The 24,352-nt window shown below is 36.7% G+C and overlaps 1 protein-coding gene across 1 annotated transcript; it reads right to left on the bottom strand.

Moving 5' to 3' along the window:
* Positions 1 to 2,266: 2,266 nt before the first annotated feature.
* Positions 2,267 to 9,534, bottom strand: LOC103499161 (kelch repeat-containing protein At3g27220-like). The gene is made up of 7 exons (XM_008462083.3): positions 9,043 to 9,534; positions 5,385 to 5,573; positions 4,405 to 4,634; positions 4,148 to 4,318; positions 3,793 to 3,898; positions 3,219 to 3,425; positions 2,267 to 2,730 (listed from the first exon to the last, which is right to left on the bottom strand). The coding sequence occupies exons 1-7, from the start codon at positions 9,250 to 9,252 to the stop codon at positions 2,560 to 2,562; spliced, it is 1,284 nt and encodes a 427-aa protein (XP_008460305.2). The 5' UTR covers positions 9,253 to 9,534; the 3' UTR covers positions 2,267 to 2,559.
* Positions 9,535 to 24,352: the final 14,818 nt, after the last annotated feature.

Below are 24,352 nucleotides of genomic sequence, written 5' to 3'. Positions count from 1 at the left end.
ATTTTTGGATCTTTAGGAAAGCCAAACTTTGAGAAAATTGTGTTCGTCGAATCTTCAACCTGAACTTGAGTTACTCCAATAGATAAGGCCTCAATTTATAAGGGTTTCATGGGACTTTTGGGGCAAATATTGAGTTTGGACTAAAGTTGGGCTTGAGCCCAATCTTTTAGGTGGCTCAAATATTCACCATGGACTTGATGAGTTGGGCCAAGCGACTTTAATTAGTTGACCCGATCCCAACTATAAATTTCGAGATGGGATAGACTTTTAAGGTGCGTTTGGGAGAATGAAAGAGTTACGAATAAAAGAATTATAATAATCCTAGGATCATGACAATCTTAGTGTTATGATAATATGTGTTTGGGGTAAAGGTTATTATTGGTAGTGTCATGGTAATATATGTTTGGGGGAAAAAATATAAAAAGTAGTGTTATGATAGTATGTGTTTGGAAGAGGGATTATGATAGTAATATTATAATAATATGTGTTTGAGGAAAATGTTATGATTGTAGTAATTTAAAAAATAATAATAAAATTTGGATTGGGTTAGTTGGATAGGTTAATGTAGGTTGTAAGAAAGTAAAAGAGAAGTTAAGATAGGTTTATTTAGGGATTAGGATAACTCTAATCCCCATTTATCATAATCCTTGGGCCAAACACGGTTTGGCCCAATTTCCTAATCCTTTTCCCCATAAAACCTCACCCCAAACACACCCTTATTGTGATGACATGGAAAATTTAGGAAATTGGTTCGATTTTAGTCCATATACTTTCTTTAACTTTAGTCTCTATATTTTCAACAATCATCCTTACTATAAATTTAAAAAATTATTCACCCATTATATTAACTTTCATGAAAATTGTAATTATTATTATTTATCAATTTTGAAAGAAAATAATTTTGATCCACTAGATTTAAGATTTATTATTAAGGGACTAGGAATTAAAATTGCATCAAATAATATTTTGACCAATAATAATAATAAGTAATGAAATATAATTAAACTAAATTTTAATGAAAAATGATTGTAAATGAGAATACTGTTGAAAATGTTTACAAATGATTGTAAAATTTTGTATTTAGACTTTTACCGATTCAATTAATGGTAGATATTGATAGATAGAAGTTTATAGTGTATATAACTGATTGAATGTTACATCTTATATAAATATTTCTTGGTTTTAATTTTTACATACTTAGGCCTATTTATTTTATTTTTACCCGGGCCTTTAGTTTAACGCTCCCACTCGTGAATTTATGTAACGGTGTATTGGTAAGTTGTTCAACCCCTAAAGTCCATATAACAAATTGAAGGTCTAATTTTGTAATCTTTATAACCTACTTTGAATATCTATAAAAACAAATTTAAGAAAAAATATCAAATTTGTTTTAAAAATGAGGTGTAACTGAAATACGGAAATAAAAAAAAATATATTATTAAAATATTAAAATTTAATATAAAATAAAATACAGAAATTAAGGACATTCAATATTTAGAAATTTTCAAAGAAATTCACCATCTCCCATTTCTCTAGAAAATCCTTCAATGTTGGTGTTTCTTACAATCCCACCAAATGTCACTATTTATAAACAACTTGACACATGGATTAAAGGAATGATCTTATTTGGATACTAAATGTCTATAATAATAAGATGCACGGCGATTATCTATATATTCATCTAATATTTATACTAAAGTTCAACTTAATTAGCATATAGAATAGACCTACCTTTTCCATCAGTACTTGTAAATCTTTGAGAATGGCTTTCCAAAACCATAGTCTCCAATCTCCATGAATGTTTAAGAGTTGTAAGAAAAATACTTCTTTAACTTTTTTAACCATCAGTTTTGACGACGATTTCATCTTCTGATTTTAGTGGGCTTATAGATTTTTCACTACTAGTAACTTTCTATGATGTTGAATAGGTATTTCACCCACTTACTTTCTCCTTCATATCATTTGAGTCATTGGCTATAATATATGACAACTTATCAATTGCTCGTTTTTTAGGCTAGGGAAAATTTTGCAAGCTAGTTCAAATGAAAAAGAGTCCAATGATATTGTTAGTTACGGTGTGGACCCTTTTTTCTTTCCGATTTTGGAGATTAATACTTTACATTTTGTTTGGAAACAAGATGTTTACAAAACATGTACATGATCCTCACTTTTTAGATTATCATGGATGGATTAAGTTTCTCTTAAATAAATATAGCCTAAAAGCAGTGTTATCAGAGCAAGAGAACTAAGGAGCTGCCGGTGCAGATGCAATAAAAGAGTGAATACTTCATAAACAAAAGAGATTTTCCCATCTAAATGGGTAGGACAATATTTATATTTCTGTAGACAAAGGGAGCAACACAATGTTTAGTCACAAAAAGAATACATCTAATGCTAATGCTATGAGAGGGAATTTTCTTTTCTTCTTGATTAACCACTACGCTCTACAAGAAAGGCACGGCCAAAACGAAGTTGCTGAAGCGGTTTGGGGGGGGAAAAAGAATGTCAAATAGATGGTTGAAGATACTATAGAAAAACTGCTGGAAATAGAAAGAAATGTCATAAGACGAGTCTCAATTTTGTTCTCCACATTTCACCTATCACCTTCTTAGGGGAGGGATCGTCTGGTCCTTTATCTCGTTGTCCAGACGTGAAGTATAGCCATCCGTCCCAATATCCAACCAGCGTCGTTTTAACGCGGAACGGAAGCTTCCCTATCACTGACCATTGCTGCAATGCAACAGAAATTTCAACAAAAACATAACTCATGTAAATGCTCGACTAAAATCATCAATCTTGACTGAATTATAATTCTAGTCCTTTGGCTTCACCCTTCTTATTGTTTTCGTCTTAACAGTATTGGTTTATTTTAGCTTTTAACTAACCAATTTAGTTCAAAATATGGTTTTTTCAATTAAATTGAAATGAAAATCTACTTCAACCCCATGTATTAAGCCAACAGCATAGAGTCACTCAAGTTACTATGTGGTCAGAAAAAAAAAATGAGGGCAGTGCAAAGAAGGAAGATTTCCCTATTTCAGATAAAAAATATATATAATACGTTAAAAGTTAGATTTTGAGCTTCCACTCTAATTTCCCCCTTAGTCTTATTCACTTTAAGACTCAGGTTGGAGGACGAGAGAAAATCAGCGTGTGCGTACCCACTGAATGTATTTAGACTTACAAAGGACACAAGGAGAATATAAAATAAGTGATACCTGCAAACGCAGACTAAATTGGAATACTTCTCCATTGAGAACCATCTTCTTGGTTTGAGGATGCTTATCTGTCGTGCCGCCAACAATAACAATTGAATTGTTGACTACCACCCAAGCAAATTCTATATGGGAATCTGGTTTTGGCATTGATGGCAACACTTTCCATTCCATATCATCATCCAGCATATAAACATCGCTGTAAACCACCTATAACTCAACCGAGAAGATTAAATCAGGCATAAGGATACCAAAGTTTATATAGTATCCATTCTTGCAGACTAGTTTAATGCCTTTTTTCCAATCATAAATAGTATTACAAGTAGTTTTCTAAACGACATTGAGAAGCGTCAAAATCCTTTGTAGAGATCAAAATAAATGGGCAATCATGCACACAAACCGATCAATGGCACTTTTTATAGACTTAATTTCATGAAGTTTGACAAAGGGAAAAAGGGTAGGCGCATCAAGAAGTTAACAGTAGAAATAGACCACTTTTCAAATACAAAAGTAAATTAACAACGGAGTTATATAAAGAGATATTGACAAAACTAAGGCAGGTCGAATATGAGCTTACCTCATTCCTGCGGGAGCATTTGAAAATAGGGGATCCTGGTTTTGCCATAAAATCACCTTCTTGACCTCCAATAACATAAAGTCGGTCATCAACAACAATGCATGCTCTGCAACAAACCAAGAAATAGTTAGTAAAATGAAAGAGGAATCCATGTAGAAAGTGCAAGAAAAAGTTTAGAATGTTTTGATCTTTTTGAGGTTTAAGAGAGACTAAATAGCTGTACCATGCAAAAAAGGAGTACCAAATCAAACTGGTCACTCAGGAATAAATCATCAAGGCTTATCTTCACCAACAAAAAGTAAAAATGTCTATCAAATTTACGATTATAAGTCATGACAAAAGACATCACAAAGACCTGTGAGGTCCTCCTCGAGGAATAGGTATTTCACTCCTCCACTCCTTTTCTAAGGCTTTCCCATCCTTCACGGCAAGACTCCAATGCTCTAAAGCAGGTGTGTGCCGGTTTTCCATGCTACCACCCATCACATGGAGTCTACCTCTCCAAAGTTGAGTTGCAGGTGCGTATCTGCAAATGTCTCATCATGTTAAAACTATTTAATGGAATATGACTTCTACAAAAATCACAATATGCATCACTAAAAAGAAAAATACCTAGGGACTGGTAATGGGGGCATATCCTGCCACTGCTTCGTCTCAGTATCGAGAACAAATGTATGAGCCGTAGGCCCCCGACACTGTGGACCATATTGCCCTGTGACTACATAAATATACCTTCCATCAGTTGCCATTCCTAAATGCGAATGTGCCATTTCCTTTGGCATGTCAAATCGTCCTCCCCATGTATTATCAGTAAAATTATAAACATCAACATGCGAATGTACCTATTATCCGCCAGAAGAAAGAAGATAAGAAAATAAGAGCCTGTTGACAGATACTAACATCGGCAAGTCTTCTTCATATCCATACTTGAATGTAACTAAGTCAACAGAAGAAATAAGAAATAAAAACAACAGCAGACCGATTAAGTCGGATCAAGTATGCTGAATTTACAGGATAATCTCCTATTCAGACATCAGAAAATTAGACCTAAATTTTGTTAGAAACTGAAAATCGGTTCTTTAGAGTTTTGGTGATAATTACACCACCTACACAAAAGTTCTTACAGGAAAACAAAATATTGCAGCAGGTTGCAAGATATTCAGAGAAATCCACATTACTTCTAAGTAATTTTGCTAGTTGTAAGACAATCAGGAAAGTGACACAGGCTCCATTGCCCTCGACCATAAAATAGGTTTGTGGAAGTTTGGATGGACATTTTTCTGTCAGGATGAAGAATCAAATGAAGAACAAACAGCTTTTCTAGATTCAGAGGCAATCTCTTAAATAAATCAGAATTTTGTAATTGCTAAAGCCTAAAGTAATAAATGGAACTTAGTGAGTAGATTTTTCTTTTTTAAATTTTTTTTAAGTACAACTGGGGGTGAGGGGATTTGAACTCAGGACCTCTTCTCCTCGGGAACATACAGATGCCAGTTGAGTTGAGCTGAACTCATGTTGGCGGTGAGTAGATTTTCCACAAAGAAAAGTTAGAAACTAGTAGCAATAGAACGGAAAAAAGGACAAATTCTCACTGAATCAATGGTGCCATATCCAGCAAATACGAATAGAAGATTCTTGATCTGTATTGCAGCACCATCCAAGCGAGGCACAGGAGCAGTTGTCATCTTCTTCCATGTTAACTCTGGAGCTGGCAGATCAGCAAAGGTTGCTGACAGGGCTCTCCCAGGATTAACGTCTTTGCCGCCTTTAGCAGCCTCTCCCTGCAGTAACCACAGAAGGGGGATAATTGAAAATAAAATTCAGATTGTTCAAAACTTTTGTGAGTGTCTGTTACCCTCATTATAAAAACGTGAACTGAAAGTCTATAATTATAGGATATAAATCTCAGGTAGTTTACACATATAGTTTTTTTATCCAATGAGTTTTTTTTTCTTTTTTCTTTCTTTTTTTTTTTAAAGAAACAAATGCTTTTATTGAAAAAAAGTGAAAGAGTACAAGGGCATATAAAAAAACCAAGTTCACAAGAAAACTCACTAAAGACAGCGTTCCCAACTAAGTAAGTTGTTAGCCAGAGAATAATTTTGATAAAAAATTATTATAAAAAAAATTGAAACTAAAGCCTAAAAGGGTGTGTTTGGGGTGGGGTTTTAGGGGAAAAGGATTAGGAAATTGGGCCAAACACGAATATGATAAATGGGGATTAGGGTTATCCTAATCCCTAATAACCCTATCTTATCCTCTCTTTTACTTTCTTACAACCCTACATTACCCTACCCAAATAACCCAATCCAAATTCTATTATTATTTTTTAAATTACTACAATCATAACCCTTCCCCCAAACACATATTATTATAACACTACTATCATAATCCCTCCTCCAAACGCATACTATCATAACACTACCTTTTATATTCTTTCCCCCAAACACATATTACCATAACACTACCAATAATAACATTTCCCTCAAACACATATTATCATAACACTAGGATTATCATAATCTTAGATCTTAGGATTATTATAATCCTTTTCCCCCATAACTCTTTCCCTCCCCCAAACGCACCCTAAAGAAAAACATGGAACCTCACCAGGGATCAAATTTCACTAAGATCACCATCCTCACCTCTAAATACTTTACCATTCTTCTCCCCCTAAAGATCCCACAACAAAGCGCACATCCCAACAAACCACAAGAAACAACTTTTTTCTTCGAAAGGTGGATGGAAGTGGAACTCCCTGATCATTGCAATTTGCACAAACATTCTTGACAACTAACAAAAGTCAAACTCTTGAAAAAAGCAGTTCAACACAAAACTAGCAAACTAACACTCCTGGTGACAATGATCCACGTTTTCTTCCACCTTCCGACAAAGGATACTCATACAATAGAAAACCATAATGAAGGTATCTTTCTCAAAAAGCTATTTATTGTGTTCACACGACTAAGCAAAACTTGTAATCCTCCATAAAACAGGAAAGACCAAATCGTCAGCAGGAGAGAGATCCTACAAAAGCCCAAAGAAAGACTTACAAGAAAAAAAGATGACTGAAGTCTACCTCACACCCATTGATCTTCCCAAAAATACATTTCCTTAACTTCCCCCCACAACACAACAAACAAGATGGAAAAGAAAAAAGGGAGCTCAAAAGAAATATTTCCAAAAATGATGTGTGTCTTTAACCCATGTCACCACCCATTCAAAGGGATGGCTTTGGATCATTGCTAACTCATAATGATCCAAAGTCATCTAGCTAACAGAGATTTGTTGTGCAACCTTAAACTTTTTACCTCTAACCTCCGTGTTCATGTGTCACCCCACAACTTCCAGTTGAACAAATGAAACACTTTCCCTTCCTCCACCCCTTCCCAAATAAAGTCTCTCATGAGACACTCAATGCACTTACAAACCGAAACTAGAACACAAAAAAAGGGAAAGATAATAGATAGGAATTCAAATTCCATTCACCACCGATCTGATTAGGTAAGTTGGAAAAATTTGGAGGAAAAAAAGTTCTTTCATGAGGCTAACCTTTTCCTAATCTTCTCAATCGGGGATCGCCAAAAAGAGATGACTCTCAGATTTCCTCCAAGAGGAAGGCCAAGGTTAAGGAAATTATCCAACTTCAAAGCCAATAAAACCTGCCCATCTATTGAGTTTTTCCTAATCAGAGTTGAAACCCAAAATCTGAAACTTGCTCCTATTTATTTAATGCCCTGACATTGCCTCAAAGAACCCCAAAATATGATTCATGATTAGCGAAGGCTCCCTTTTGCCAGAGCAATAGAACACATATCTGTGAACTAAAGATGAGACAAAGCCACCTCCTTGGATTCAGTATTAAAAGGTTTAAGAATGCCACCTTCGAATTTGACTTGCTTGAGGATGATACAACTTAAAACATCCTTGACTGGAAGGAACAGGAATGGAGATACAGGGTCCCACTGTCTCAAGAAGCCTTAATCGACCATTTGAGATTCCATTGACGAGGATCAAATCATTCACCTTCTTGACACACCCACATCCATATCCTTCATCTATGCCTGAAACCTTTCTTTTCCATCACCCTGTCCAAGAAGTCCAAATGATTATCATAAGTTGTTTCAAAGTTAATTTCAAAGAGCACTACTTCCTTCTTTTTGGCTCTATAATTCTCAATGACCTCATTGACTATAAGGGCTTGATGAAGAATTTACCTCCTACCTATAAAAGCTCCTTGCGCCTCAAAGATGGTTGAAGGGAGTAATTTCCTTATAGGATTTGCAATGACCTTAGGTAGAATCTTGTAAGCAATAGAGTTGACATAGATAGGTAGGAAATCCTTAACCCTATTTGCATTCTCCTTCTTAGGAATGATGCAAACTATGGTTTCTGATATTCTTTAATTTATTCTCGATAAAAGTTGTTGATTCTATATTTCTTTAAAAAGAAAAATAAATAAATAACCAACAACAGTGGTTTCCGATATACAAAAATTCAAGATACCTCCCTCAAAAAAATTCTTCAAAGACTCTTTCCAACTCAACCTTAACAAGATTCCAATGATCTTGGAAGAAAACCATGGAAAAGCCATCCTGGCCAAGGGACTTATACCTGTAACTCCCCAAGACAGCTTTTCTAATTTCTTCCAACCATTCCTTGTCGAAAAGAGACACTAATCAATACCCTGAACAAACGCTTTAGGAAAGATATCAAGCTTATAAAGATTTGAGAACACCAGCAGAACCTCCTCCTAAACCTCCTTATTATTACTCGTAGGCTTTATTTTTTCCAATGAGAGTAGCCAGACATAGTAGGAATACTTGTTCTCTTAAATTCTAATATAATCGGAAGACTAAACGTTCTAATTATATATCTTCCCAGCGTTTTCTCAATACAATGAAGTCGATGTAATCCACAAGAAATTATGGATACCAAATGGTCTGTAGAAAAAAGGTTAACCCACCAGAGTGGATAAGGGTTCACTCAATTCCTAAAGAAACAAAAATTCATAATATCAAATTTTAATAAACAGCGTAATATTAACATTATGAAAAAGAAGGAGAATCCAAATGAACAAAGAAGAGGGAAACGCCATGGCTAGTGCTAATCCTTCACATAAGAGTGAAAGCTTTTCAAGCCCATAACACAAATCAAATCAATTTTTTTTTTACTCAACTCAAGTATAGGTGCAATTTACCGGATACACCCATAAAACCAAGAGGGAAATCTGAGAAAAGAGAAACTGACCTTGGTGGGATTTGCTGAGTCTGGTTTAGTGGTAACCGGTATGCTGGTATCCGGGTGGTAAGGAGGAGCCCAATTGGATGCAATGGATAAGGAATAAGAAAAGCGAGATGAGGAAGCCCAGATATAGTCGGCGATGAGAGCAAATCCAAGAAGCGCCAAGCATATTAGCACCAACTTGAGTGATGCGTGCTTAGATGAGGGCCTTGCCATTTCTGATTGAAACCCAAATGAAAAGAGATGTTAGGAGATCTGTGAAACAGAGGATATGTATGTGTCCTCTCTCACCCCGTATGAAGATCTTGAACACATGACGATGATATGAACCACCATTAATGCAGCGCCATCTTCAACCTTTCGTCTGCGATCGGCTTTACTTGTTTTCACTGTTCATCTCCCACATCACAAACCGACGTTTTGTTGCCTCCCTTCGTTGAAGTCCTTTTTCTTTTTTGGTACGCATGACTTACTCTTGAAGGTGATTAAGTCATGAGTACAAAAAAAAAAAAAAAAGAAAGAATAAAGGAAGGCAACAGTTTGGATTACCCATAAAAAAAAAAAAAAGAAAACCATTTAAAAAATAAGGTGTTTTGTGTTAGAAGGTAATAAGGTGTTTTGTGTTAAAAGGTAAGGTGAATTATTGCTGTGCCGTGACGAACCACTGCCCTGAAAAAGCAATTTCGGCTGACTGTAGTGCTAATCGTTATGTCGTTTGCTCCCAAGGTTAACACAACGTGCACTCGTAGGAATAGAAACAAAGGGCTTATAAGGGCTCAAGAGGAAGAGAGGAAAGGGCTGACGAACCACTGCCTTGAAAAAGCAATTTCGGCTGACTGTAGTGCTAATCGTTATGTCGTTTGCTCCCAAGGTTAACACAACGTGCACTCGTAGGAATAGAAACAAAGGGCTTATAAGGGCTCAAGAGGAAGAGAGGAAAGGGCTGACGAACCACTGCCCTGAAAAAGCAATTTCGGCTGACTGTAGTGCTAATCGTTATGTCGTTTGCTCCCAAGGTTAACACAACGTGCACTCGTAGGAATAGAAACAAAGGGCTTATAAGGGCTCAAGAGGAAGAGAGGAAAGGGCTTATAAGGGCTCAAGAGGAAGAGAGGACACGTTTCACGTACAACCGCCTAAAAGTACGCCACGTAGGTGAATGCCTAGACTGTCTAAAAAGTAAAATAAAATTATATTCCTATCTTTCGCGCAAGCGCGGTTGCCCGAGCCCGACCGGACAGGCGGTGGCGCGCATGTCGTACAGGGTTATGCTATCACCACTAAACTTGGTTTGTAGTCCTCTTGAAAGATAGGAGTTTATATTTCCTTATCCTACTTCAAGATTTATCCATGTGGGACAAACTTGATGGTTTTACTATTTGGGCCAAGCCCAATAAGTCATTTCCAATAATCCCCCTCAAATGACTGCTATAGCAAAAGTTTTCGGGTAAGTGAAAAGAATGAGATGTGTTCTGAGCATAGAGGAGATATTAAGCTTAGGCACCAATATCCGAAGATTTGAATTGATGCGTAGTGAAGTAAGGCAACAACCTTAGTTAGAGGGAGTGAATTATATCTTGAACTCCTTGTAACACTTGGTTGAGACCCTTACGACATGCTTTATCTCTAGAAAAAAGCCTTTGTTTCTGCAACATAAACTTGTGCCTTTTGGCCATGCACATAAACCGAACCTCGGGTCGTCGTGAGAGCTCTAGAAAGAGACCTTTAAACTCTTTCATAGAAGGCGGCCCCACCTTCACTGTCACGTTATATGCTCCATCAAGTTTGTCAAGTCAAACCACTCAAAAGAGCTATGGAGACTTCATTGTCCATACTGATTATGAACTCACAGGTTTTAGATTATCCATCTAGTCCATTTAAGGACTATCCACACGATGGGCTATGGACCATCAAGTCTATCGCAACAGACCACCCAATAAGGGGCTATGGACCATCAAGTCTATCGCAATAGACCACCCATTTATCAAGTGCTATGGATCTCCGAAGGGCTTCAGGCCCATGTTCACAGAGGAATCTAATACCATTTTCCTTGTTAGTCCTTTGGTTAAAGGATCAGCCAAGTTCTTCTCAGATCGAACAAATTCCAAGGAGATGGTTCCTTCCTTTAGCAGTTGTTTTACTACTGCATGCCTAAGACGTATGTGTCTACTTTTACCATTATAAACATTGTTCTTGGCAGTACATATCGTGGCTTGCGAATCACACTGTATGGACACCGGTACAGATGTCCCCCACAATGGTACATCTCCTAGTAGATTTTTGATCCACTCAGCCTCCTGTCCTGCCAACTCTAGTGCTATGAACTCGGATTCCATCGTGGATCTGGCTATACAAGTCTGTTTTGTAGACTTCCAAGATATAGCTCCACCTCCGAGTAAAAATACATACCCACTAGTGGAGTTAACCTCATCATTGTCTGTGACCCAGTTTGCATCACAATATCCTTCTAGTACGGCAGGAAATTTGTTGAAGTGTAGACAGTAATCTATCGTTCCTTTAAGATATCTCAACAGATGGCGTAAGGCATCCCAGTGGTATCTATTAGGATTGTGTCTATATCTACTCAATCTACTAACAGCATATGCAATATCTGGTCTAGTGTAGTTCATTAAATACATCACACTACCTATGATCTTTGCATATTCTGGTTGAGACACACTATCTCCTTTATTCTTCTTAAGATGTTTACTAGCGTCAAAGGGAGTTCTCACAGGAGAAACATCAAAGGAGTTAAACTTCTTTAGTATTTTCTCTACGTAATGAGATTGACATAGAGACAAACTGGTTTTGTTTTTCCTGATTTTAACACCTAGAATTACGTCTGCTTCTCCCAGGTCTTTCATTTCAAAGTGTGACGAGAGAAAAAACTTAGTGTCAGTTATTAACTCCATGTTTGTTCCAAAGATTAACATGTCGTCAACGTATAGACATATTAATATGCAATCAGCTCCAACCATCTTTGAATAAACACACGTGTCAGAGGAATTTATTTTAAAACCATTGGTTATCAACGTATTGTTAAATTTTTCGTACCACTGTTTGGGAGCTTGCTTGAGACCGTATAGGGACTTTCTCAGTTTACACACTTTGTTTTCTTGCCCATAGATTTTAAAGCCTTCTGGTTGTGTCATATAAATTTCTTCTTCTAAGTCACCATTTAAAAAGGTTGTTTTTACGTCCATTTGATGAATAAGAAGATTATGTATTGCGGCCAAAGCAATCAAGGCCCTAATTGTGGTTATCTTAGTTACAGGGGAATAGGTGTCGAAATAGTCAACACCTTGTTTTTGGGTATATCCTACTACCACTGATCTAGCCTTGTATCTTTCTATTAATCCATTTGATTCACAAAATTCTTTAAGAGTTTTATCGGAATACTCACCACCTCTATCTGATCTTAATCTTTTTATCCTTTTTCCTAACTGATTCTCAGATTCTGCCTTGAATTTTACGAACATACTGATAGCTTCATTTTTTGTTTTTATCAGGTATATCTTAGTGAATCTAGAGTAATCATCAACAAAGGATACATAGTAGTTTTTACCTCCTCTACTAGCAGTGGTTCTAAAGTCGGCTAGATCTGAGTGAATTAATTCTAACAGCTCAGTAGTTCTATATTCAACTGGTTTGAAGGGCTTCTTATGGAATTTACTTTCTATGCAAACAGGACATTTACCAGTTTCATGCGTCTCAGAGGTATTAATGAGTCTCAAGTCTTTAAGTTTTCTAATTGATGCAAAGTTCACATGTCCTAGTCTACCATGCCATAAGTTTGCAGATTCAATCAAGTAAGCAGAACTGGAAGCATTTGCATTCATAGAAATCGTGTTTAGCACAAATAGACCATTAGACAGATACCCCTTACCGACAAAATCTCCATTTTTGGTGAGGACAACTTTGTCACCTTCTAGCACAATTTTAAGCCCGGCCCGATTCAACAGACTCCCAAACACCAGGTTCCTACGTAGGGAAGGGACATATAGAACATTACTTAAAGATAAAGTTTTGCCAGAAGTTAACTTTAAAATAACCTTCCCTTTCCCGATTACTCCTGCAGTGGCTGAGTTTTCCATGAACACGCATTCTCCATCAGCAGTGTCTTCGTAGTCATGGAGTAGTTCACGATTAGTGCAGAAGTGTCTCGAGGCTCCAGTGTCGAGGATCCAGTCCGTCTTGTTTTCTATCAGATTGGCTTCTACTATGGCTGCAATGATCTCACTGTCTTGCTCTGCTAGATTGGCTTGAGGTGTTGGTTTCTGACTTGGCCTCCCTTTTCTCTGGTTGCATTGGTATGATTTGTGCCCTTCCTTTCCGCACATGTAGCAGACCAGCTTTTTCTTCTTAATTTGTCCCCCAGTAGTCTTGAATTGTCTCTTCTCTGAGTTTTTCCCTTTATGTCCTTTTTCCTGCTTCGTTCTGTCTCTGTTCACAAAGGATGATTCGACTAAGTTAGCATTAACTGAATTTAAATTTTTGGAGGCTAACTTATCTTTCAGTCTGTTGGCTTCTTCCGTGCGCATATGACTGATGAGTTCCTAGAGCTTTAGATCCTTCTTCTTGTGCTTGAGATGATTACGGTAGTCATTCCAGGATGGAGGAAATTTTTCCAACAGGACATTTGCTTGAAGTATTTCGCACATCTTCATGCCTTCAGACAGGACGTTTGCCACCAAGTTCTCGTACTCATGTATTTGTTCCACGACTGGTTTGTCGTCAGTCATCTGGAATTGTAGCCATTTTCCAACTACATATTTTTTCCGTCCAGCATCATCTCCTCCATACCGTGATTCCAAGGTGCTCCAGATGTCCTTGGCAGATTTTTGGACTACGAAGAGGTCAAACATCGAGTCAGACATATGGTTTAACAGGTGTCCTCGAACGGTCTTGTTATCCTTTGCATATTTTTCAGGATCAATCACTTGGTCCTTCTTTACTTGATCAGTGACAGCAACAGTTGTAAGAGGCCCCGTAGATGATTTTGGATCAGAGGATGTTGACGTGGTAGTTGGGGGGTCAGATGTCGGGAGATCTGTAGTGAGGACATAATCGACTTCTAGTTGCTCAAAGAAGATTAGCAACTTTTGGGACCAACGGCGGTAGTTTGTTCCGTCGAGTGGCTCAAGTTTAGACAGGTCCGATAGGATTTTGTTGGAAGTCTTGATCGACATAATTGCTTTCAGATTGTTAGAAGGTAAGGTCGATTAGAATTATTGCTGTGCCGTGACGAACCACTGCCCTGAAAGCAATTTCGGCTGACCGTGGTGCTAATCGTTATGCCGTTTGCTCCCCAAGGTTAACACAGCTTCCCTGGTACGAACGTGCACTCGTAAGTATAGGGAATAGAAACAAAGAGCTTATAAGGGCTCAGAACACAGGGCGAATGAGAGGAAGAGAGGATTGAAGTAAATTGTGTGTTTTGATGAATGAGTGCTCTCCAATTTATAGAGGGGTGAGGGAGGAAGTGCATGGAGGAGAGTCTTTAACGGGAAGAAGGGGACGAGAGTGAACTTCGCAAAAGTCTGGCAGAGGGAACGTTAGATACGTTTCACGTACGTACGTTCGAACCGCCTAAAAGTACGCCACGTACGTGAATGCCTTGACTGTCTAAAAAGGTTACACGTGTCCCTTAGCTCCCAAAGAATAAAAAGTAAAATAAATTGCCCAAGCCCGAGCCCGTCCGACCAAATGGCGGCGCACGTGTGGGACAGGGTTATGTTATCACCACTAAACTTGGTTTGTAATCCTCTTGAAAGATAGGAGTTTATATTTCCTTATCCTACTTCAAGAGTTATCCATGTGGGACAAACTTGATGGTTTTGCTATTTGGGCCAAGCCCAATAAGTCATTTCCAATATTTTGGTAACTTTTCTAAGAAATGTGATTGAAAAATAATTAATTTGGAAGAAAAATCTCAAAAGCAAATTTTAAGAAAGTTATGCATAGAAACGCTTATAAAATGTAATCAAACAAGTAAGTGTTTAAAATTTAAACTCGTTTTAAAGGAAGTGTTTAAAATTTAAACTCGTTTTAAAGGAAGTGTTTAAAATAAAATGTATTCTTAAAAAAAATTTTTTTAATAGATAATCCAAATGCACTAAATTCTATGACACTTGCCAACTTATAAAGTATAATTTTTTGCTCAAGTTATTGGCCATATTCAATAAATACAAATACATCGTGATCGCGATTAACCCTACAACTCAATGAAGTTTCCTATCCCTAGCCTAATTTAACAAAACGTGATGATTTAAACCTAACTGGACGTTCCAAAATATATTCATGATAGCGATGACCCTTCCCACCCAATCATTTTCACAAATCTCGTGTAACACAAACACGAGAGAAATGTATATTTACACCATGGGTTTAATCGATGTAGCAACAAGGATGAACCAGTCACCCTAATATTTGCTTAGTCATGACCTAAGTTCCAAGCCCATTTCAAAACATCATTTTTAGGCAATTTTATCCTAGTCTCTCGACTTAGGGAAGCCCATTAAAACACGAAGGTTTAGCACTTGCCTGATTATATTAGAATAAGTCTAATAGGGATTTATAAATTAAAAAGTTTGAACTTCAATCCAACTTCATTTCACCAATTTCGACCATTGTGGACCAAGTACGCTCAGCTTTCTGAAGCTTCTTCTTCTTCTTATCGGGGTTCCCACTTGTGTTTACCCTCATAAGTAGATTAGTCATGAATCACTTTTTCGATTACTATTGTTTTCGATTTTCTGGATTTGCATTATTAATGTAATAAAATCTTTTGTAATATATTATTTGTTTCCTTATTCATCATATAGGTCTTTGTATTTATCCCCCTTTTTCCTTGATGTAATACACACAATATTATATTTAATAAAATACAGCACATGGTATCAGAGCTTTTAACCTAAGTCACTGTTCAGCTGCCGCGCCGCCGCCGCCACCTATCCGATGCCTGCGTTTCTTCTGTCTCCGCTGCACTTTCTGATCTTCGAAGTCACGTTCCCCATCGTCATCTTTTCATTCTAAGCCTCACCAAGACGAAGACAGATCCATCCTTCATGCGTCAGTCTGTTCGCGCGTTCGAGTTGTTCTCCGTCCAAGCTTGGCCGCAAGCGAACCAAAGCCGACCTTCGATCTCATTTTTCAGTACCCGTTTCTCTGATCTCCATCTGCAGCATGCCCCGATCTCCGTCTACAGCATGTCCCGATCTCCGACCTCCGATCTCAACTCCCTGTTCTTCGATCTCCATGAAATCTAGCCAAAGCCAAACTCCGTTCTCAGTTCTCCATTTGGCCTCATTACTCATCGCTGTCGTGATTTCTGTTCAACCCTGCTTTTCATTGCTGCTGCTCTCTGAATTTTATTTCTTGTGCAGAACTACTGCTTACCAATATTGTGTTTTGTTTATACGATAGCAGACTTATTTCTTTATTATGAGTAGATGGAGAAAAGTGAAATTTCTTTTCAATTAGCACAATTCTTGATGGCTCTAATTATATTACATGGGAAAATCAAATGAAAAGTTTTTTAATTGGACGAAAATTATGGTGTATTGTCACCGGCGATATAACCAAATCGACCAAACAAGACAAAGAAGATGATAGCAAATTTATTGAACGTCTTGAAGAATGGGACAGCAAAAATCATCCGATTATTACCTGGCTTAGTAACACTTCAATCCCTGTTATCCATACACAATTTGATGTGCATCAAGTAAAATTGTATAGTTGACAATAAAAAACCGTCAAGTAAAATATTATATTTGATTCAAGTAAAATCGTATACTTGACTCTTTTTTACACTTCAAGTAAAATTGTATAGTTGACACTAAAAAACCGTCATATATTTAACGTTATGTATATTGTTTAATAATATATATTAAATATACAAATTTTCTATTTTCTGTTTCCTGTATTTGGTACATTCCTTTCCAACCAATAGTTAGACAACAAAAAATGACAAATAAACCAATAAACCAACAATCATTTCATTCTTCTCCTTAATATATCATCAACAATTACAGAATTCCAATCCATAATATAAACCAACTAAAATTTCCTATATATGGCCTATTCCAAAATCAACAATAATAATAGCTATCCTTATATAACCAAAGACATGTGTTGTATACCAAAACTAAAGTCTATCCCTTTGCATCTATTGCCTCATCTATATAAGTATAATGACTATGAACAAAACATTTACACAAAAAAGGTTATGAGCATTCTCATATGTTAGCCATTTACAAAATTAAGATCACATCTAGGTGTCTATCATATGTACCGAGTTAAAAATTCAGTCCACTCCACTCGTATTTCATCCAATTCAAGCTGTGAGTATGAGTTTCTCCTATCAATCTGTACAACATAAAAAGTTAAGTAGACATTTTGTTAAAAAAAATAAGTCACATATTATACTATTTATAACGTTACAATGTAAGTAGTTTAAAAACATACCGCATCAGTAATAATGTTTGTGTCCTTACTCACGATTTCGTGCATATATCTCATGACATAATATCCACATTCAACAGTACCTACTTGTAAAGGACACTATAACCCAAAACCAAATAACAATGCATATTAGGTTATGTGCTAAATTAAATTGTAAATAATTATATATATATATTTACCTTTTATCGCTTTCCAAAATGTTGTTTTTCTAGTCTTGTTCAAATTTTTCTGAGATTGGAAAATCGTCAAGGCCCTACATTTCCCAAGTATAGTATAAATCAAAATGAACTAATTTGTTTATCGATTAAAAAAAACGTAAACAGAGTTAGCTTACATATTCGTTACGTATTTAATATCATCTCGGGAGCTTGTTCTCAATCAGTCAAGATGCTACACCACATCATCATATAGATTAATGACTACTAATGACCAATGATCCCTAAATGAAATATATATGCAAGTAATTAGTATTGGTACTAATGCAAGTTTAAATTGATAAAAATTATACTTATCTAGGAATACTTACGCAAGATTATAAGGAACAACAACCAATTGATCTTGTTTGGAAGTCATTAATCCACTACAAAGGTTTCGAGCTCTAATCTCTCGAGTACTATGGCCAGTTGAAATAAGAGATGGATCTACTAAAACGTACTTTAAAACCTTATTCAAATCAATAATGAGTGAGTATAAGTACCTACAATAAATTAATTGCATACATCAACCTACTACTAATTAAAAAGTGTGAATATATATATCATAAAGAAGTAACATTTACTTACATAATATAAGCCACCATTGATAAAGTCTTAACTTTTTGCATGTTGCAAAAATCAATAACATCTTCTCGCAAAACGTAACTCTTTCGAGGTATACCAAATAACTCAAGAGGTAGTTGAAATGAAAAACTAGACCCATCAACAATTACCCTTTCAGCATATCTAAGAATATACTTCAATTGAATTGGTAGATTGGATGGTTCACTAGTAACTTCCACCTCCTTTGTCATCGGCTTTAAAGCTTTTACCTAACACAAGTAAGTAACAATCTAAGAACTCATATACCTAAAATTGTTTATTTACAATCCACCTTCACATTTACCTCATTCTTTGATATCGATGGCCTAGTAAGAATCACTTCCTCCTTTTTCACTTCCTCCTCTTCTACGACCTTCTTCTTTGATGTAACTTTGATGTAACTTATGTAGGTTACAGCAGGTCGGGTGCGACGGCGGCAGTTGGCGTGTGCGGGTTATAGCGGGGTGCGGAATCTGTTGGTGCGGTGATTGGCGTGTGCGGGTTACGAGCGACGTGTGCGGGTTATGGTGGGTCGACGTCTTCTGGTGCGACGTCCAAAGGTGGCGGTGAGATTGGAGATGGAGGCTTGAGATGGATTTGGAAGAGAAAGGGGGAAAATGAAAAGGCTTAGGAGGGAAATTTGAATAAGTTAATTTATTTTAATAAATTGTTTTATTAAAATAATTTTTAATAAGTTTATTTAATGAAAGGATGGAATAAATGGTATTTTTATACTTTTTATTTTTTTATTTTTTATTTTTTATATTTAACATTTCCAAAATATTTTAAATAAAAATGTAAACTATACTTGACAATTTTTTTCACGTCAAGTAAATATTACCTATACTTAACGCAGCCACAACGTCAAGCAAACTCTGCACTATACTTGACGTTAATAAACCGTCAAGTACAATCTCTACTATACTTGATGTAAAATAAAACGTCAAGTAAAACTAACGTAAAATTATTCGACATTTTTATTTTTCTTCATACTATACTTGACACGGATACAACGTCAAGTAAACTCTTCTTTATACTTAACGTGGAAAAAACGTCAAGTAAAAGCCAACGTAAAAAAGTTCAAAAATTTCCGTAAAAACCCAGCTTTTTGAGACTATACTTGACGTTTTTTCTTTAAAATAGTCAATACTTACGTTTTTTTTACTAAAAACGTCAAGTATATAAAAATACTTAGTGTCAAGTAAAGTAGATTTTGTAGTAGTGTGCTTTTAAAAATGCTAAGGAGTTATGGGACTTTTTTATCTACATGATTTAAATTCACCGGATTAGCTCATTATTATCAGCTGCACAATAGCCTTGTAAATCTCAATCAAGAAGTTGGTCAATTGGTTAATGAATATCTAGCGGCGCTTCAACCCATCTGAACTCAACTTGATCAAGCTAAAATCAGTAAAGAACATCTTCGTCTTATTAAAGTTCTTATGGGACTTCGTCCAGAATATGAACCTGTTAGGGCTACCTTATTACACCGCAGTCCCTTGCCCTCATTGGATGTAGATATCCAAGAGATATTATTTGAAGAAAAACGTCTTGGCATCAATCTTTCTAAACATTCTGATGTTGTTCTTGCAGACACTTATTCACCATCTGGAGCATCAAGCACATTTTGTCAGAATTGTAAGCTCACTGGTCACAATTCATTGATTGTCTTAAAATAGAATGCAAGTGCTGCCATAAGCCAGGTCATATTCTGGATAACTGTTCCATAAAACCGCCTCAACCTTGAAGCTATCCTACAAGAGCAAAGAACTTTACTAAACCTGGTACCTCCTCTGTTGTTGTTGCTGCTTCAGATGATTCCACCACCCCCCATTTTCAGATAAGTGATCTTCAAAGCCTATTAAATCAGTTAATTTCATCATCTTCCTCTGCACTTGCTGTCTCATCAGGTACTCGATGACTTCTTGACTTTGCCTGTTGCAATCATATGACATCTAATTATTCTCTTATGAACACTCTTAGTCCTGCTAAATCTTTACCATCCATTTGTGCTGCTGATAACAATTGTATGAACATCACTCACATTGGCACCAATAATACCCCCAGTTTAAATCTTCCTCATACTTACTGTGTCCCAAACTTAACTTTTAATCTAGTGTCTATTGGTCAACTGTGCGATCTTGGCTTAATTGTCTCTTTTTCTCTCAATGGTTGTCAGATTCAAGATTCGCAGACAGGATAGACAATTGGGACGGGTCGCAAAGTGGGAAGATTGTTTGAGCTCCTATCACTTCAGGTTCCTCCTCCTTCATCCATCTCTACTCCTGTCACTGATTCTGATACATATCAGTGGCATCTTCGTCTTGGTCATGCTTCTCTTAAAAAACTGCGTCATTTAATTTCTATTAACAGTTTAAGTAATGTTACCAAGTTTGTCCCTTTTAATTGTTTAAATTGCAAACTTGCTAAGCAACCTGCTTTGTCTTTTTCTCCATCCACTTCTATATGTGATAAACCTTTTGATTTAATCCATTCAGACATTTGGGCTCTTGGCCCTACTACCATTGTCCATGGTTTTCGCTATTATGTTTTATTCATTGATGATTTCTCTCGATTCACATGGATATATTTTCTCAAACACCACTCTGAATTATCTCGCACTTATATTGAGTTTGCTAAAATGATTCACACTCAATTCTCTTGTCCTATCAAAACCCTTTGCACTGACAATGCCTTGGAGTATAAAGACTCCATTCTTCTATCTTTTCTCTCCCAACAGGGCACTCTTGTTCAGCGCTCCTGCCTTCACACTTCTCCTCAAAATCGCCGTGCTGAGAGCAAACATCGCCACATTCTTGACTCAGTACGTGCCCTCCTTTTTACTGCCTCATGCCCTGAGAAATTTTGGGGTAAAGCAGCTCTTACATCCGTCTATACCATCAACAGACTTCCTTCCTCTATTCTTCAGAACATCTCTCCATTCGAAAGATTATATGGTACTCTTCCCAACTACTCTAACCTTAAAGTCTTTGGTTGTGTGTGCTTTGTTCTCCTGCATCCTCATGAACACACAAAACTTGAACCAAATGCCCGCCTTTGTTGTTTCCTTGGCTATGGCACAAAACATAAAGGTTTTCATTGTTGGGATCTTCTTTCCAATAGACTTTGTATATCTTGCCATGTCACATTTTGGGAGCATACTATGTTCTCTCGCTTGTCCTCCCTCCACTCCTCCTTCTCTAGTCCTCAACCTTTATTCACCGATACATCTGATGAACTCTTTTCTCTTTTTGAGTCCACTCTTGATACCGAACTTGCTCAATCTGCACCTACTTCTGCAAACTCAAACCAATCATCTGTCTCTGATGATGGTCCTGAACCTACTCTAGACACCCCTCCTCGTCGTTCTACTCGGGTAAGGGAACCTCTCATCCATCTTCAAGATTATCACTGTTTTTTCACTATTGTTTTCTTTGTTGAACCTACCTCTTATCAAGAGGCTAGCACTGACCCTTTATGGCATAAAGCGATGAATGATGAATTACAGGCTCTTGAAAAGACACACACTTTAGACTATGTTGACTTACCTCCCGATAAAAGACCCATTGGCTGCAAGTGAATCTACAAGATAAAGACTCACTCTGATGGTACTATTGAGTGTTATAAAGCTCGTCTTGTTGCAAAAGGATATTTGCAAGAATATGGTATTGATTATGAAGAAACATTTACTTTTGTGGCTTGTGTGACGTTTGTTCGAAGTTTGTTACCTGTTGTTGCTGCCAAGCAATGGCCTCTTCTTCAGATGGATGTCAAAAATGCTTTCCTTAATGGGACTCTTTTTGAAGAAGTCTATATGAAGCCTCCTCCTGGTACTTCTCCTCCTCCTCACAAGATGTGCCTCCAACATCGAGCATTATATGGTCTGAAACAGGCCTCACGGGCTTGGTTTACCACATTTAGCTCTACCATCACTCAACTTGGATTTTCTTCTAGCCCTCATGATATTGCACTCTTTACTTACCACACACCCTAGGGTATTATTCTTCTTCTCCTTTATGTTAATAACACGATTATTACTAGTAATAATCTACAAGCCATATTTGATCTCCAACATTATTTGGGTCAACATTTTGAGATGAAAGACCTTAGGTCTCTCAACTACTTTCTTGGTCTTGAAGTCTCCCGGCGCTTAGACGGGTATTTCTTATCTCAAGCCAAATATGCCTCGAATCTCTTAGTTCGCTTAGGAATTACTGACTCCAACACATCTTCGACGCCATTAGATTCCAATGTTCATTTGACCCCTTATGATGGTGTTCCTCTTGAAGATGTGAGTCTTTATTGACAACTTGTTAGCAGTCTTATTTATCTAACATTGAGTTGCCCAGACATTGCATATGTTATTCATATTGTCAATCAGTTTATGGCTGCTCCTAGAACTATTCATTTACTGTTGTGTTACGTATTCTTCGCTACATCAAGGGAACCTTGGGGCATGGACTTCAGTTTTCTTCTCAATCCTCTCTTGTCTTATCTGGCTACTTTGTTGCAGATTGGGTTGGGGATCCCACTAATCAGCGTTCTACAACAGGTTACTATTTCTACTTAGGTGATTCTCTAATTTCTTGTCATAGTAAGAAATAAAGTGTTGTCTCTCGTTTCAGCACTATATCAGAATATCGTGCTCTTGCTGATGCTAACGTTGAACTCCTATGGCTTCGTTGGCTTCTTGCTGCAGCAGGGACCCACTTTTATTCATTGTGATAATCGTAGTGCCATCCAAATTGCCCACAATGATGTTTTCCATGAACGTACAAAGCACAACGAAAATGACTGTCACTTCATTCGTCATCATCTCTTGAGCAATACACTTCTTTTGTAACCTGTCTCCACCACTGAATGACTAGCAGATATCTTCACCAAGGCTTTACCATCTACCCACTTCAATCAGTTACTTACCAAACTCAAGCCAACCGATACTCTACCACCTTGAGTTTGAGGGAGGGTATTAATGTAATAAAATCTTTTGTAATATATTATTTGTTTCCTTATTCATCATATAGGTCTTTGTATTTATCCCCCTTTTTTTCTTGATGTAATACACACAATATTATATTCAATAAAATACAACACATGCATAATTTGATCCGTTAAAAAAAAAAGAGAAGTAATAGGTATTTTCTATTTGTAACTTGTCATTTTAGTTTGAAAGGGTAGGGAAGAAGGGAATGGTCTTACGCTGATGATGAAAAATATGCATAGATATGAGTGTTTGGTTGACTTATATACAGTGTTCAATAGTCCTCTTGTACATTACATCCTAAAAAGAGAGATGGTTGATGATCGAGTTGGCGTCATTAGTTCCGTGTAGCTGGGAAGGTTGTGACTTTTACTAAAGAAGATTTCACCTAATCACTAGCATATGGTCATCTCCCTTTATCAGTGATGTTATCTAGTTTGATAGCAGCAATTATTATCTATAAGACAAATTCTACTCCGTTCGGTACAAACCTAATAAAATTATGAATCTATGGTGTTTGAGTTACATTAAACCTCAAGAAATAACCTAAAAATCTATAGTATATAGATAAGGTTGGGTGTTTTATCCTAGTAATACTATGGATATGACCCGTCTTATAATAGTTACACATAGTTTGATTCAAATCGTTCATGATGAGGCATGTAAGTGGGATATCATATACAAAGAGCTTGTATAAGACTGAACAACAAAATATCTAATCTATCTTTACAAATTCGTTAATTAATGAGATTAATATGTCATATGATGGTCATGTATAAGATCTTTAATCTTGAATGATTTATGAACTTTTTATCTATGAAGCCAGTGTTTTGATTTGCATGAGTAAAAGTGGCATGAGTTGTGGACTATTATTGTCACATCCTTTTCTGGAGCCCCCTCTCCATAGCCCCAAAAAGCGAGGGCTAGCAAGCATTGTCATACTTTGACAACACTCACCAACCAACTAAACTACGTAACTCAACGACCTCAATACTAACATTGCATACACTAAAATAAAGCCAACACAATCTAAATCCTCAATAAGCTTAAACCAACTCTATTATAACTACTACAG

The sequence above is a fragment of the Cucumis melo genome, chromosome 4 (genome assembly GCF_025177605.1).
Source record: "Cucumis melo cultivar AY chromosome 4, USDA_Cmelo_AY_1.0, whole genome shotgun sequence".
NCBI classification, from domain to species: Eukaryota; Viridiplantae; Streptophyta; class Magnoliopsida; order Cucurbitales; family Cucurbitaceae; genus Cucumis; species Cucumis melo.
Note: the sequence above shows the minus strand (reverse complement) of the source record. Positions and strands in the feature narration are given on the sequence as shown.